Source organism: Bombus bifarius, unplaced genomic scaffold, assembly GCF_011952205.1.
Source record: "Bombus bifarius isolate JDL3187 unplaced genomic scaffold, Bbif_JDL3187 scf7180000010271, whole genome shotgun sequence".
NCBI lineage: Eukaryota > Metazoa > Arthropoda > Insecta > Hymenoptera > Apidae > Bombus > Bombus bifarius.
The window spans coordinates 5,243,136-5,261,531 of record NW_022885586.1 but is presented as its reverse complement, the minus strand read 5'-3'; the positions used below and the strand labels follow the sequence as shown (position 1 = coordinate 5,261,531).

The following is an 18,396-nucleotide window of genomic DNA, read 5'->3' as shown; positions in this document are numbered from 1 at the left end:
TTACAGACACCTGCTAGTTTGCCGAGTTAAGAACACGCAGAACTTTCGTTCTATCTAAATAATTATCCATTTCTAGCTATAATCCTGGAGTTCTATCCTGATTCAACCGAAGATAGTTCTATTTCAATTTATTCGCCGCAAGGGAAATATCAAAGCCGCTGGTAACCGCGTAGTTATTCGCTCGAGTAAATCATATACGCTTCGTGTTCATGCGATAAACACAATTTCATAGTTGGAGTACTGATTACAAAAAGGTGAATGAAGCATAGTGTTCTAGCTACAGTTTACCAAATTTTTTTACATATATCACCGCGCAGAACTAGGCAAATATGTGGACACTTATTTATGCTTGTAGAATTATATTCGTAGAATATTATGACATAATGCAATTCATTTTTGGAAATTAGTATACAACAAAAACATTGTTATCTGTAAGTGTTGCATATTATAGGCAATTTCGCTATTTAGGAAGTTCATTACCTTCAGCTCATTTGACTGTCAAATTAATAGGAAGCCAACATTTGAACGAATTTTATATGACATATTGTTGGTTTCACAACATTTAGCATAGTGCATATATAGCACACGCGTAGCGCAAACATAGCTATTAATTTTTACATTTTATTAATACTCAAGTATCGTTAATACAAACTGATTAAAGTATCAATATATTTACAAGTAGCAATAAAATACTAAGTAATTTGTAACCAGAGAAATTACACTGTCATCCTTGTCAAATATATTAATCTCCATTCGAATATTTATTATCAAAGATTTTGACAGACGAACAAGAAAAATGAAAAATATATGAGGAGTACAAAGACTCGTCTTCATGGTCCATTATACGATCGTAACTCAAAAGTGAGCTTCAGAGTCTGAGATTGATTTTGTCGGGGGCAACAGAGCGTGGCAAGTTGTGGCGTTTGATATCGAGGGAAAGGATAGGTCAAGGGGCGACGTCACCCGAGATTTTTCGATAGTTTGAAACGTAGATGCACATTATACCTGATATTCCCGATATTAAAAGATACAGAATAGTTTCCAGTTTCCCCTTCATAACTCATGCAAATCATGATCCGGATGAGCATTAACGCTTTGGAGATCGCAATCTTTTAATAATGAATGCAATATACATATAACAATACAAATGATCAAAGGTCAGGCATAATTTCTCAATGAGATATGTAGTTCAATTTATAATAGCATTCTATGCTCCAATAACGATAACAGAAAAATGATAAAAACTCAGCAGTAGTTCTAAAAAGTTACATCTTTCTGTCACATTCGCCCTTAATCTTTGAAGGAAAAGATTCTTCTTGTACAATTTTTAGAATGACACTTAGATTTCCTTCTATTCAAGGTTAAAAATTAAATCTTCCTCATCTATTCTCTATGCTGCCCATCAAAGAATGTTCTGCCTAATTTTCTCTTCAATTTAGATCGACCCTGTCCCTCATCCATCACTCTGACAGCACATTGAGATAAATTATTCCTAACGTTAAAACGATCAAACTAGTCGAATAATAGGCGTTCAAGGATCGAGTAATAACTCGAACTAGCGTTGCAGCTCCCGATCGTTCCGAACTTGGTTGAATGAATGAAGCCAGTTACGCCATTTCACACTGATAGAAGCGATGGATTAGGGTCGGTGAAATCAAGCGAGCTTCTCGAATAGCACGAAGCTCGTTTCGGTTTGAGGGCAAATACACGGAGGGCCACTTGACTGACGCTAAATAATTCATAGAACACTGCTCGAATCGTCTATATATGCCGGCACGGTGGCAATAGCCATTGGACCGTTCATCAGCGAGTATTGATTGAGTTTTGAGCTTTCCCTTCCCGATTTCCTTCTCGCGCTTACTCTCGCAACTTCCTCGATGCAATTAGTTCGACGTATGACATTTACCAATCACAAACGGAAGCTTCTAGGATTTCTCTGCTAGCGAAGTACTGCGGGACGCAGACGTGGTTAGCATATCCTGATGAATCATTCATAGTTTACTCGATGTCGTCCTACTCTCCTTCTGTGGATCTTCAGAAACATACAACCAGAATCGTTTCTGGTCTCACTTGAACGTTCTTCCTGGATAAGGCGAATCGGTTTCGCATAAAAGAAGATAAATATCAAGCACTTCTTTCTTCAAACTCCGAGTACACCTATATTTCAGTACTTATTCCGTATTCCTGCGGGATCATGGTTCTTAACATGGCAAGATTTATATCTTTGCCTTGGTACGCATTTATCAAACCGGATAAAATATGTACCACGTGGCAAGTTTACGAAAATTTTCGAGGGAGAAACGAACGATCCCCAGGCTTTTTCCCTAAGAGTACAAGCTACCAAAGTTGTACACACCCCCGTGTATCTGTCAGAGGCTACAAGAAGCGCATTATTCGCTGGGTAGCGCGCCGAGTGAACGCTCTCTCTGGATCAACTAGAACGCTACTCCAGTTATTAGAATGCGTGCCATAAATCTCCGTCGGCAATAAGGCTGGCAGTTGACGTAATAAGCTCTTAAGCGGCGCAATTGTACTTCCCCGTGGTCGATCTTTCATTAATGAGGTCAACATTCCAGTCCTTTCTCCCCGAACGCTGCGCAACCGCATGTTCTCCTAACTTCTCTCTTTTCATTGGACTCTTCTAGTGGTTTTCATCTTTCGCTGACGTCTGTCAAGCAATAATGGCCAGATAATGACGAAAATTAGGAAAAAGCGGAAAATGTAAGAAACGAGAAATTGTGTCTCTTTGTTATTCCTTTCTTCATGATGGACACGACGTTGCTGGTTTCAAACCGCGAAACAAGGCGAAAGTTCAAGAAGTAGTCCTTAGAAAGCTGCCGGCGTGCTCTTAACAAAGCGGCCTCGCTTTCTTGTTGCAAGCTTCATGAGTCATCCAAGTGTCGCCTAATTGGATTCTGTTATCGCGTTCCTTTGCTCCCTAGGAAATGTGGTCTTCTCGCATCAACATGAAAATCAATAACGTGTGATAAATCACGTTTTGATAATGTCTCCTTATCTGGTTCTAATTGAAGAGGATTTTATCAGATTTACAAAGATCCTTTTGTTTATACATCTTCCTAATTTTGATGCTAATATTTGGTGGGTTTTGACGTAAGAGTAGTCATAGTTTTCTTTGAATTATTACATCGAGAATACTGGAACTATTCGCAAGCAAAGTTACGCTAATCAAGTTGTCCAACCAGCTTCACTTTCGAATCTTTTCGTGCAGAACATCGTTCCGGCCCTTAACTAAATTTATGGATCGATGACCGCCGACATAGTCCAAAATTGGGAAACTTACCCTGCAGCTCTCGAGCTGAAGGGTGTGTGAGTTTAGACACGTTTCAAGAGATGACATACATCACCAATAGGATTATTTAATTAATTATAAGTTAGATCAGTTTTGCTCTTAATATAGCCTTTATAGAAATCTCAATTATTTTTTAATTTTCGTCAAAATATGTAATGCCTAAATTATTTTATTTCTTAATTAAAGCCAACTTTATTGAGCACGTTGATAGAGGATTGATTCAATCTCATTTAGTAAATTTCATTCTTATTAGTTTACCTTTATATAACCACGTAGTACTATCTACACGGGAACAATAAATCAATTTTTATAGGATATAATGTGAACATACTGTAGAATTGATTATTTTTCATGAAATATTACGAGCAATAAAAGGATTATGTGTAATACTTTTCATGAAATATTTCATATAATAAAAATATTTTTCTCTTTCTCAGGAGAGGAAGCAAGTAAAATTTTGTATCGATCAAACCTGTCACCATATCTTTTTTAACATTCTTCAGCGTTGTCATACATCCTGACAGAGGAAAAAGATCGGATATCCATTCGATGCCGTTTGAACCGCGCCCAAAAACCAGGTTACCCCCATGGGGCCCGACCTGGGTTCTAACGCGAGATTTCCATTTTCCAGCCATAAATCAAAATGTCTTCGATTCGAGCGAACAGTAGACTACTTTTTCCAACCATTCTCTATCCCTCTATGCTAACCGAACCTCCTCGTGGAAAAGTAAATAACGATCATTCGGTAAAAGGCTGGCGCGTTCACGGCTGACTTTGCAAATAAAAAACCTTCGATCTTAAAAACTTTCCAGCAGCTTTCGTTCCTTTCTTACTGTTCCCATTCTTACTTAACGTCGTCTCCGAATCAATGTCCGCAGGCTATGGCGAAAACTTAGGCAATTACGCGGAATTAAACTCCTTAAAATTTACAGGAACAGTCCGGTTTGACACAATTTTCTTGAAACTCGGACAGACGATGAGACGTTCTTTGTTTGTTGCTCGGTAATGAGCCACCGTAATTGTTAGTTAAGGAGTAATTACTCGGTTGATATTGCTTAATAAAAAGAGTAAATACTGATGGATCGTAACGACTCGCGACGTTTCTCATTTTACGTAATCGTATTTTGAAACAAAATAGCCCCTTTATTTCTCGCCACGACCACTTTCGTAACTTATATTATGTCGACGAACTTTTCTAATATCTTGAGTGGGGACAGCGGCAGTCTCTAAAGAAAATTACGGTGTCACTTAGCCGAAAGTTGTCGCTTTTATTTGAAGGATACTTCAATTTCCGCTTCGTTGGTACAGCAACATGCATCCACAGTGGAATAATTTACGCGGTCGTTCTTTCAAACCGAGCAGTCTGATGATCGATATCATATCGGAAGGAAGATGGAGATAAATTTCCCGATAGCAAACACAAATCAACGTTAGAGATCGTTTTACGACTGATCCCGCCAATACATCGATGGTAACGAGGGTATGAAAGTGAACCACCAGTACACGCATAAGCTGCAACGCGTTAATATGTAAACCGACGGAGCAAGATCTTCGAAGCTCATGAAACAGCCAATAGAAAACCCGTGGAATATGTAGCTTCTGATCGTCGAAATTAATAATACAACAGTCACATGGTAGGATCTTTTAAACGAGATAGCCTCCACTGGCTGACTATCGATTATCGATTATCGTGCAAACTTTTTCCTCTGTATCCGGGTAAAATCCCTGGCGAGCATGATCCAGAGTTTTCTATCAATGGAAAGGATATATGACAGGATAAATAAAATTTACGGATACTTGAATTTGCATACGGTATTTTCGATACGAAAGCTCCGAGCTGGTAGAGAAAATCGATTGTCCGCGTCGAGTTAAGGTGTGTAATCGATTGTGATATATATGAAAGTATCGAGGTATAGAAATTATCCTTTTAAAAATATTCATTCATCGACGTCAGCTCATCACTGTTAATATGTATCAGCTATGGTTTATCGGTGATAATGGAGGAATCGGATTATCTTGGTAACGTTCCTGCTGCTCCTTTACAGGAATAACCTGTGTATTGATTACAGAAGTGTAATGAACCACTCGTTTCAATTATGCTAACTTATGTGTACCTACAGAGAGGGAGGAAAGAATCAATCCTCGCCCCCGGACAAATGTTTGCAAGCGGAGGAAATGGGCACGCTTTGTCATGTGGGAACCATCGCGTTAAGGTAGCCAGGACAAATGATAATTGCTCTCGATAACCACTGCGCAGTTTGGTATTAAGCTATTCGAGGAATATTCCGACGATATATGGTGCGATATTGTTACCACCAACGCTTTGACGTTGCACAATAAAATGATATAAATTGGTATAATTTAACTCTCGGACAACAGCAGTCAACTTTGATTTATACCGATATTTTATGTATACGTATTATTATTTTATCAAACTATATACATATGTAAAGAATATTGATTTTTAGGTAAATCTTATTGCTTTTATACATTTTATAAAGCGAATATTCGATGCCGGTGACAAAGATGATGCAGCCACAAGAGTTAAATTTACATGTTAGCCTCGAGATATCGAAAGGGAACATAATTTATCTAACTTTCAAAAATTTCTGACTTCAAATCCTTCGTCTTAACCTGATTTTAACGTTTTGTATTCTTTTGTAAAAAAAAAAAAAAAAACACGCTAGATCTACAAATGACAGAGTGTCTAATTTCAAATATTTCTGAATTATACGATCAAAATTAGCATCGTACGAAGAAAGATCGAAAGTTGAGTCATCAATGACAATGTTCCATGCGTACGTGACGCTGTTACACGCCGATCGAAGTTCTTCCGCCAAGGATTCCAGGAAAGGGAAACGACAAGATCGAAAGGTGTGAGGGGACGATGGTTCAGGCTATTTCAGGAAGCCGTAGTGATTACGCTTCGGTCGCCAATGAGAGCTTATCGCACCGCCTTGTAAAGAAGTGTCTATATATACGTAGCCATTACCAGCAGCTCTCTGGAAGCAAGCACCCCTCCACAACCAGCTTTCACAGCGCGCCACGCCGCGGCGACTAAACGCCGTCAAGCTTGCTAAGTTATTACGTCGTGAAAATAAGGAGAAAATTGGAAAGCGGTTTAGCCGTGAAAGTGGTGTCAATTACCGTCTCGATACCCTAAGTCTAAGATAGCTAGCTTTCAAACAGCTTCGACCAAAGTCGATCAAATGATTTCATGACGTGTTCGGTTTTTTGGCTTCTCGCATAGGTCTTTCAATTTATGAACCAGGTTACCACGTGACGAGAGGACCGCAACGTTCGTATAATTAATGGTCGTCGACGCGAGACAGAGAAAAAGTGTCAAGAGAGCGAATGTCGTGGATGGTAGCTTCCACACTCTCTTCGGTACCACGACGAAAATAATCATTTTCAACGCGTTGATAAATCGTCAAGGGTTTATCAAACTTTCAGCGACGTGTCGCGAAATTGATGTTTCTTGCTATAAATAACGGTACAACCTCGTGCAAGAACGGGTTCGGCTTGTCTGACTCGCGCCGTCCCTTTCTACTGCGAGACCAAAGTTGGTTACGTGTCGAACGCGTCGCTTCCATCGCGTCCTCTGTAACTTCTAAAATTACTAGGGAAAGGTTGCTTTATTTTTAGATCCTTCACGAGTGTCCTTGAATCTAATAATATGTTCTTAAAACTGTAGGTGCTTTTCTAGTCCATCCAGACTGTTCCCTTTTATTCCATTCTTCTTTATTTATATCGCGGTATTGTCTCATTCTGCCTGTTTCATTTTATCGATGAATCGAGTTAATTTAAACGAGAAAGTTAACCAGCGATCGCAGGGAACCAAAAACTGGCCGTTCGGTGAGTCGATAAAAAGCATCTGTCTCACAGCTGACACAGCACGAAGTCAGACCGTCAATCATCACGATATCCTGACGCCCTATCTAGATAAAAAGAACCGCCCATTGGCTCTCTGTTACGTCGCAGGCCTGCGGCGATAATGATGCCAGCAGGAAGTATGGGAATCATCGATCCAAACCCCTGTTCTTCCTTCATTCAGCTTTATTGTCAGACTTTTATCAAGCAAAGGAAACGGGGCACGGGTAAAGCCGAAGAGAAGCGTGAAACTATAATAGAACGATTTCCAGTGATTGGATCACGATGATCGACGCAATTTCTATGGGTAATTCGGCTTCTGGTAGTCGTGAATAGACAGAGAATACAAATGAAAGCGCAGGGAATGATGAAAAGGACAGGTAACAATGCAATCCTAAAAATGTCCGCGTGCAATATCGGCACCTGTTGTCCCATGAAATAACCGAACGCTATTCACGAAGATCCTGTCTCCTTTTCGGACGTTGAACAATCGCGGTTTGAACTCGATTGATTCGTCAATCTTATTCACCGGAAGATTCGAGATCTCGTTTTCCTACTTTCGTCGCTGCTTTCATTTAGCAAATGGTCGGTTCGTTTCTCATTTCGAGATTGCTCGTTAGGAATTGAAAAGGAAATGTATCATGAATAATTAATTGTTCCACGGTAAGCTGATCCCCTCCTCCTGCTCCAGTAGTTTGATGGAATTTAATTTCCTGGAAATTTTTTGAAAATGAAATCGCCGTCTCATCTTTACGAGTACTCGCCGGTTTTTATTGTTCCAAAAAAGAAACGCGTTTTCACGTAAACGCATGACCCCAAAGCCACGAGCAGGAGGAGAAAATGCGTGCGGTGGGATGTAGGTGGCAGTAAACAACGCTGCAAAAATATTTTGGGGGTGAGAGAGTATTTCCGCCAGGGTATCCGGGGCAGCACATTGTTTTTGCATTCAGATTTACAAACGGCCTAAACTTTAATTACGGTACGGAAACTGGGTTAATCACTCGCAATTCGGTACGTTTTAGGTGCGGTTAACCACGCACCGAACATTTTTCCCCAGTCCTAACCAACATTTCCAACGACAGCTGTACGTTTTAACGATCGGCGAAACGAGTCGAAGTTGAAATTACTATGCACCCTCCTAGTAAAGATTGAAATTTACCGACTCAATGTGAAAACTACGAACTCCGTAATCCACGGAATTGATACGAATGGAAATGTACTCCGGGCAATAACTCCGGGAAACTATACCAACGGTGTCGTACTATTTTCACCATTTCCATTATCTATCTGTGGAATTTACGGGTTGAGTCAAAACTTCTAGATGCCCGCACGAGTGTCCATTTAAACTTTATGATAAACACAAGCTTGATATTTCATCCTGGAACGTTCAACCAATTCGTTTGTGCACTGAAATTGAACGTTTAGATATGATAATTCGTCTCCTTTATGTTTCTGAGAATTTTAACTCACGTTACTATTCTGGCACATACGCGGTACTACCTCGTTATAGTTATTTATTTAGTTAATTTATGAGATGTCCCCGTGGGAATTGTTACGTTTGAGAATGTTGTAAATTTTCATTTAAAGTTCGCGGTAAATCGTGGAATGACTAACCTGTGGGTGTGCATGGTGTTCGTGCTGCCTCCACGAGGTCCTCCCGACTTCCGGGCGGTGCTTCCAGCATCGTGCCGCTGCCGGAGAATTTCTTTACACATAGCAGGCTCAACGCTGAAACAGAATGAAAACATTGTCAGAAATAACAGACATTCGAAATAAAAATTACATTAATATAAATATTCGATAAGTTTTTTGTGCATGTATTCCAGACTCAATTTACATTTGATTATTAAAGAATAAATTGTATTTATTTTTATACGGAGAACAGATCCGTTAATTATGTAGAAATTAACGTTTAATCAAGTTCAACGTCTTTGTTCTATCGATATTTCCGCAATTAATGACGCGATTTTCGGCGAAATTATGACAACTGAATTTGACTCGAGTTAATAAATTACGTCTTTTCTTGACTGCACCCCGTTATCTCATCTTAAATGAAGTGAAGTACGTCAATCGTAATCCATTTTTCAAAATAATCCATCAGGAATACAAAGTAATTAATTATTTTATGAATTTAGATGTTTTAATATTTACATATTTTATATTTATAATATTTATGTAATATAATAATATAATACTTATATTATTTAAATATTTAATTACATAAGCTCGAGTATGATTTATGGGCGATGAATACATTTTCCTATTATAGGTACTATTATAGAAACGCCTTGAGAAACTCCAACATACAGAAACTATTGACATTTCAGGAGATTAACAATTCCTGATAACATCCAGCTCCTCTTTACTAGACTAACAATAAGTAGAACGCGATGTCTGATCCAATATCGTCATATTCTACTTAACGTTCAATAGCTTCGTATTCTGCACAGAATATCAAACATCTGAAATGAAATGCGAAGTGTTTGAAGTATTCTTGTGTAAAAATATTCCAACATTTTCAGTAAATAGCTTTTGTTAAACAGTTCCCCCTTGCCAAACTAATTAGTACAACACGCTGTCTGACCCAACATCATCCAATTCTATTCAATATTGAATTATTTCATACTTTGTATATAATATTAAATATTCAAAATGAAATTCATATTGTTTTAGGCATTCTCAAGTGAAAATCTCCTAGTATTCACTTTCTCTGAATAAACAGGTTCTGACAATATCAATTTCCTCTCTACGGAAATAATCATACGAAGAATAGGGTGACTGACCTAATACGTACTATTCTACTTAACGATCAATTCCTCCGTATTCTGCGCACGATATGAAACATTTAAAATAAAATTTCCACTGAAGTATCCTCGTGTAAAACTTTCCCAGTAGATGTATACTCTAAATAATTATGCGTCATTTTCTCTAAAAAATGTTCCCGCTACAGTGAAAATAAAAAAGACATGGCCACAGTCCAGCCAAAACTGTCTTCTTATTCACAAAATGTTCTCCGACATTCGCATAATTCTTTTCCCCGCAATTTACCATTGGGCCAAGGCAAAAGAAGAACACTCATCACCGCGAGATCTCGTCGGCAACACACGTGCAAGACTCGCGTGTATGGTCGAGACACGTTTTAATTAAATTTTCATAACCACAGCGCCGCGAGGAATGCTCCTATGTAATAACATATGTGTCTCATGGCACACACCTTGACACTGCGCTATGCTTACGATCGTATGTACAAATAGGATGCAAACACTGGTATTGGAAGGGTTATACGAGCCGGATAATAATGTTTAGCCTTTGTGCTTGGTCGCAAGCCAGGAAGAAAGTATTAGCAGTGCCGTTGCATCAGTTCGTGACACGGCACGGCGTTCAAGGAACGCTTTGCATGATTAATTTTGAGGTTGCGTCTGAAACATCAAGTGCGTACTAGTCGTGTCAGGATTCGTCCCTTTTCGCATCTTTCGTTCTATCGCTGAGAATCTCTCGTAGTTCTAGATGAAAATTGTATGGCCGCGCTTGTGAATATTTTGGTTGGTCGAATTAGAATTTATGAAATTGATTATTCTTTTCGAAGAAGAAAGTTACTCAGGATACTCTAAAGTAGTTTTTATTACGCCATTCTCCTATCAGAGAACGAAAACCTTCCTCATCGCACTTCGATCATTTTTACTGACATTCTACCATAAACAGAATCTATCAAAAGTATATCCTGCAATCGATTAGTTCATTAAGCCGAAACAAGACCTTCGCATTACGTTGTTTCGTGAACATTCAATGATAAATTAGACAAAGTCAGATTCTAAGGTTTAAATTTAATTCAATACCCGTTCCACTGAACTCCACTTATTTTCCACGGTTTAGAATGTCATTTCGACGTTGACAATTTTTTCAAAAATCAATATCGGCTCTTTTATTCTTTCGATTTTCTTCCCTCGCCACGAAATTTCTTTCCTTTCATGGCGGAAAAACTCTACGAACGGGGCGGCCGGAACTTTTCACAATCTCGGTGTACGGTACAGCTTCCTGCGGTTCAATTTTCATCCTTTGACGATAGTCGAAAGGCAAGAAGCTTCAAGCATTGAAAATCGGTGGCGGTGGCGACAGCTACCGAATCATCCTCTTTGTCTCTTCCTATTTTCCAATAGTCCTTACCATCTTCTTCCTCCTTCCTTCTCGATTCCTTCGTTCCCCTACCTCTCCCTTTCTCTTTCTCTTCGTCTCTGGATCCTTTTGTGCCGGCCAGATCGAGGAGACCGCTTTTTCCAAGCCACGGCAGCTCTAATCTTGCACGATCGTTCGCTCTGTCGCCTCTCTGTCGACGAGTTTGCGGATACTTTGAAAGCAAATTCACGAGCCACAATTCCAGATAAAATTGCGCCTTTCACCGGCTGACTCACGAAAGAATTCCGAATTGTATTTCAGCTCGCGTGCATTGTCGCGCCGCACGGTTTCCCCCTTTCCTGTGTCTGGAACCCGACAAAATTGAATCACAAGGGGGAGAAAAATGCTTTCCTTCCACCGATCATTTCCGAACTTTCTTCCCCTTTCCTCGGCTCTGTCGATCTTCGTTTTCCTCTCTGTTTAGTTGTATCTCTCGTTTCTCTGACAAAGAAGATTTGTTTTACCATTGCTTAATATTTGTTTCAGATTTCCTATCTGCCCTTCAATTTCGGGGAATTCGGTTGAAGAAAAAGAAAGAGGTATCGAATTATTTTGAAAATTTATTGTCTGGTAGGTTCGAATGTGAGGCAGGACGCATCGGTTAGCCAGGAATCCCACGATACAACTCGCCGTACAAATTATTCACATTCTGCACAACAAACAGATTCCACATACCACGCGACCGTTTCCGTCGTTCCAAACGTAACGAATTTCACGAATAATCGGAGCAACTCTATCTTGTTGTCCTTTGTTTTTTCGTCCTTTTACATACAGGCGGTCGGATATTGGTCCTATTTCTTTTGGTTCTTGCAACAGTTTGAACTTTCGGGAACAATTATTCGTCAAACGTTGTTTTTCGGTTGCTATGGTTTCTATTCTTCATCCAAAATCCACAGGGTTACTTTGTTAAGATACGTGAGCCGAAATTCAACGATACACGCACGCGGTCAGCTCGAACGAGAAAATTCTAGCCTCGGCGAAACAGCAGGGGGAATTTTATTTATCCGAATACCAGGTCGTTTATCTCCAGTCTCTCGAGCTTCCACAACCGAGCCGCCGGCCAACTTTCGTTTCAGAATCCAATTTTTTTTCGCGGACATGCCACGAAGCTGGCTAATGTACTGTCTAAGATGTATGTTGGCAGAATCTAAACCTTACATTTTATATCTTTTAAGTTCTCAAAGATTAATCAAGAAGACAGTTACCATGTTTGATTTTCATTTCTCTTCTTCGAGGAGCGATACAATTTTTCTGTCAGACGTCTATTCGTCTAATTATGTAATCAATCATTATATGAGTAAATTATGTGGGGAACGAAGGAGAATTGCAATGAAACAGAGTAATCTTTTATTGAAATAAAAGTCAATAAACTACATTTTCAAAAAATTATTTATATAAAATTTATAAGAAAGCTCACCCCGCTTCACGTCCCGCCACGTGTTCGTGATTTCGTCGAATCTTCCTTGCCCGTTTGGTGTTCACCCATATATTCCTCTCACATCGTTCTGATACCTAACGTTCTACGAATCTGAAACATAGCAGAACAATATGGTTAAGGGATTTATTCCATATCTCCGGCCATTGCTTCCCTATTATCTATTACGGTTGTGCAACATGACTCCAATTATAATGCTACTATAATGTAATATTGTTTTTAACAGTGTATGACAATTAATAGCTGCAATGTTAAACCGATATGCAATTTCTATATTCAAATAAAGATAAAGTAATTGTTTTAAAGCAAGATGAGAGCTTCTATATTCACTGATACCAAATCTCAGGCGAATACTTTTCGATCCCTTGATCCTAAGAATCCAGGTTTATTCAGTTCCTAGATTGCTCCATTCCCAAACCTCGAATATCCATCCATATCCATCCTATTCCCAGACAACCATTTCCTATGCTTATTCTACTGTTAAGTTTCAAATACCTTCTCTTGGATTACTTTTTAATCTGCAGCAAATATCTCATAACTTACCAACATAACCACGTCCATAGTTATGCATGTCTCATTACAGCGTTAATAAAATTTTCTCTGGTGAGTGCTCGAACACTATCGTGAGTCACTGTATAAATTTATAAATTTTTAACACTGTTCATCGTGTTTAGTGCTCTTTTTAATTCGATTAGAGATCCTGACATTATAAAATATTTCTATGATGAGAATTCAAATACTTTCGTAAGTCACTGTATTGATTTCTAAATTTTTTAACATTGTTTAATCTTTCCTCTCGGTCAATTAAAGATTCTATCATGAGTTTAGAACATAGCACACATGCGACAAATGCATAATGCTATCCCGGGGCTGCATAATATGAGGCTGGTGGCTGTGTGCACGTGTACCTATTGGTGCGGGCGCATGTGGCGAGATGTATGCACCGCAAACCACGCAAGAGCAAATAGGAGATACGAGTGTGCGCGGCTTATGTAAAATGTCGGCTACAAACTGAAATCGTAAAATTCCCGTGTCCCATAACTTTTATCTTTCCGCCGTGTTCCGTTAAAGCACGTTTTATCGTTTTAATTCGTTTAATACGCACCCGTTTTAATCAATCAAACGATTCGAAATGTTTACCGGGAAACGGAATTGCCACCGAGATATGATATTTATTTCGATAGTTCCCCCCTTCCTCTGGTCCGATTTTCTGTGTTCTTTAAAATTTAATATTCCTCTTTGTCGTTTGACTCGATAAATTGTTGCAAATATTAAATTTCGTAATCCAAATTGTAACCTTTTATTATTGGTTTTTAGCATCTCACTTTTGAGAAATTTTTTTATGCTCGATATATTACATTGTAATATGCGAAATATCGAACTTTTCAACATTCATAAATGGATTTTGAACAGCGTTATTTATATGTAAATGTTAAAAAAGAAACTCGGTTATGAAAGAGGAAACCCCCAGCTTCGAAATGACATACAATAGTACATTTACGAAAATAAAAGTATTTATGATAAAAAAAATTTAGAAAATTTGAACAACGAAAACCATAATCTAACAACATGATATTCCAAAAATCTTTGAAAATCTCCTACGGAAGGTATTAACCTGACTAATATTCCATCGAAACGAGGGAGAACACGTAGAGTAAGTATCCATAAATACTGTTCCGAAAACGACATTGCTCGTAAATTGCGTTACTTTTATTTCTTAACGTTCATTTCCCGGTTCCCGTTAGTCGACTGGTTACAGGATAGGGAATGCTCAGCCTTTTCTTAATTTCCGCTCTATCACTTCGTTCGACCGTGCTTTTGTCCGTTTCTTTATTCTCTTTACTATTCACCTGAATCTCCTGCGTCCTTCTAAAAACTTTAATCATTAGCAAAAGCATTTAACAAAATTCGAAATCCTCAACGTTACAACAAACGAAGGGGATACACAATAGACTTGCTCGAGGCTCGAAAGTTGACAACGAAATGAATTTAGTCGAAAATCCTCGGGAGAATAATTAATGGAACAATTTCGTTTCGTTATCGTAGGTTCTCCGTTACTTAGCTCTTTGCTCGTCGAGCAGCTCGAAAAGACGGGCTCCAGGTGCTGTTCTCGCCAGATAATGGCGCAGCTATCTGCATACCCGCTAATTCACGATGGAAATTCGCGATGGAAACTCGCGAGAGAACACCGAGAAAATCCTGATAGGAGTTTCGGTTATCGCTCGAGTGGTCACCGGTTGGCCAGTCATGGTCATACCAGCGGCACCAGGAATCTGATAATTGGCGTCTGGAAGCTGTTTTCAGCCGGAAACCAATCGTCATCTTCTCTTTGGTGAAAGTTTCGCAGCTACTAGTAGAGTTTCCTTGCTGTGAACTGTCCAACCCGCGTGCTGGTGTAACCAATCGTTGAAATAGTGTCACCCAGCACACCAAGAGAAGAAAAATTGCGGTCAGCGAAGCGCGAAAACTGTGCAGGAGCACATGGAAAAGTTCGTGTCCGTGTTCGGCTAGCGTGTAACCACACCACTTCGCCGATCGCCAATATCACGCGGAGAGGTGGAAAACGAGAGAACCTTTCACCCCGATCGAGCCGAAAAGTATTGCGGCTTCGCACAGAAATTCCTTGAAATCAATCGCTCCTAATTAATATCGTTCGACGTTTCTGGATTCCACTGTTGATTGTTGTTGTAATTTAAATTTAAGTACAGATCTGATTTTCTGTATCTGTATTTTCTGATTAAATAAAGGATTTGATAATTCGTATTGTTAATGAAATTGATGTTTCGAAGTGTATCGAATTCCTTTGGAAATAAATTTAATTAAAAGTGTTTTTAGTGTAGATGTTTGAAGGTTCGAACTTTCGTTTCTTTTTCCCCATATGTATTCTAATTATGGTGATTGGAGAGACTCGTTCCTCGGTCCATTTGATAAGTCTACGTGAAATTTCCATCCATGGAAGAGGAATAGCGAAGGGGATGGTGAAAGAGAGTCGAGTGAAATAGCGCTGAAAAACGCTTCTCCGGGCGCGAACGAGGTTGCCGTTATTTCCGATATCACGCAAGCGATGATACTTTCATGTGCCTACTATATTGAAGTTATTGGTCTGCGGTTTTCGGGTTATCTGTAGTTTCTATGTGAACTTCGAACGCTATGCTCTCTATTTTTTCTACTCCGACCGACCTTACTTTTTTCAAAATAACAGTGTTAAATGAAAATTACGTTATTACAATTATAACAATATAAATATATATTATTACAATAAATGGAATATCGCAGCATATTATAATGATAATACACTCAATTTCTAAAAGGTTTCTCAAAACAGGTGACATTGTCAAGGTGATCCATGGAAGCATAGGAACGTCGTGACGAAGACAAGCGATCCGCACATATGAACCTTTATTCGTGTATTATGTAAGGATCAAGATTCCAGCTTTAGTGCACCGTCCAGCCCAGTTCCCTACATACACCTACATCCTACACTCGCGAGCCAACTCCCAGGAGTCATATAGTTGGTGACTAGTAATTAGCTAGACGAGTGACACTATCTCCGTTATCACTCCCAGGGTACAACGAACACGCAATATCCAGACTCATGGTCGTATCATGCATTCGTTTCTGTCCCTCTATAATTCCATGCACGAAATTCTCCGTTATCAGATCAATCGCGGCTCTATTTCGCCGAATAATCAACTTTCAAGATGATCAAATAACTTCCATGGGAAGTATTATATCATCTTCTTATTTACTTGAAAATCATGTGAAATCAGATTCAAAGGGAACCTTTCGTTCGAGTCGAATGAACCTTCCTTATTCATAACCATTTCTCTCATTTTTCATTCTTCATTTCCCCAGTTGAAAGATCTGATTACAAGAGACGTATGCAGAAAGGAGGAACTCGCGGTTGTACGCGAATTGCCTTTCCAATGCAATTCTTTCCTTTACCATGTTTTCCTATTTTTATCAACCACTATATCTCCAGCCATTCTTCTCTTTATCTTTGCTCATCCCCGTACCCTGTTATATTTGTATATATATTTTCGACTTCTATCTTTCCGTTTCTCTTCGAGGACTCGATTTGTTCTTCTGGTTTTCAGTCTCCCGCGTGTCTTTTCCGCTGCCGCTTACTAAGCTACCGTTGCGCGTCTATCTGCATGCTCCTCAGCTACGTACACATCTGGAAGACGTTTTCCACGGGAAAAAGAACGACTTCATAACCAGGAATGCAGACGAGAATATAAAGCAGACAGTACAGTGGAACGATCTCATAACCTTTTCCAGGCGTTGCGCCCTTAACATTTTTCTCTGCTCTGTTGCTTTCTCTTTCAACTCTACCCTCGCACATCCGACTCTTTTGCTGTGACCACCATTCGCTATTTCGGTGTGCCGGACGACCGGGTAATTTTCGTGGCTTGCGTAAGTTTGCGAAACGACCTTCGGATATCCGAATGCAAATGAAATTTCGCGGAAACGAAACAGCGGTTGATAAAAAAGTCCCATATTAAAGTTTACATAGAAGATTAGCACTCTTAAAGGGAAAATTGTATGTCCAGATTAATGGCACACATTCTGATTGGAATCGGTTAATGGTTTGCAATCGCACAAATGTCAAATCCTGCAAAAAATTCAAATCCTGCATGAAAGAGAAGATATTCAGCTTTACAATGATATATATAATACTTTCTCTGTCATGGGGGTTTTAATTGTTTAAAAGTTACTACTTGGCGCTTCATTATCACAATTGCTTAATAAGAACGAGTATGGCAATCTTTTAAGATTACGAATAAAAAAGAATTATAAGTATTTCTCTAAAAACAAGTACTTAATATGACAATGATCTTTAAATATTAACAGACCATAAGTAACTTGGTAATACTTAATGCAATAAAATAACTGTGTGACTGAATATAGTAGTAAAATAGCTGTAATATGTTAAGAGGGTAAACGATTCTGAGCAGACTTCGATAAACTGAGGAAGATTTCAGAACGCCGCGTCGGAAATCTATTTATGAAGAACTAACTTAAGGAAGTCTACGATAACGACGTTTCACGCCGTCTTTAATCTTCTTTCAGTTGGTGATTCCATAAAGGAACTGGCAAGTATTATAGCCTGGCGCACGTTGCCGAATAATTTATCACAGACAACGGGAATTTCCTGTTTTCCGAGCTGGATGGCTACGTTTTCTGACTATTAGTACTCTGTTTCATAAATATCAGTTTCCCTCTAACACAACCTAGTATCGAAATACGTTTAGTCTCTCGAATTTCGATCGTATACAATAAATGACTAATCACGTGGAACGTGATTAATTAAACGAACCCTTCGTCAACCGGCGCATATTCATTACGTGGATGAATGTTTTAACGGGTTTGCTTCGATTTAATTAACATCAATCAACGATAGGTTTAAAAATAAATACTACTTCCAATCCCTTCGAAACTTTCAGCCTAATTAAACTTCGACTCACTCGAATGAAACATGGAAACGAAAATCATGGATCGTTTGGCAAATTATTGTATCTTTGTCGATGATTAAACTACGACAGAGAAGGATGGAAACAATGAAACCGGTGGATCTGGATTTTATGAACACTGTGTATTGTATTAT

General features: G+C 39.0%; 1 protein-coding gene across 1 annotated transcript in view; it reads right to left on the bottom strand.

Annotated features, from left to right (window-relative positions):
• The window catches only part of LOC117216364, a 136,130-nt gene that overhangs the window by 25,342 nt on the left and 92,392 nt on the right, over positions 1 to 18,396 (bottom strand). Inside the window, exons 3-4 of the mRNA XM_033463021.1 lie at positions 12,771 to 12,881; positions 8,795 to 8,908 (exon numbers count right to left, since the gene is read on the bottom strand). Of these exons, the coding sequence (XP_033318912.1) occupies positions 8,795 to 8,864 (70 nt within the window). The 5' untranslated portion in view covers positions 8,865 to 8,908; positions 12,771 to 12,881. The remainder of the gene's footprint in view (positions 1 to 8,794; positions 8,909 to 12,770; positions 12,882 to 18,396) is intronic.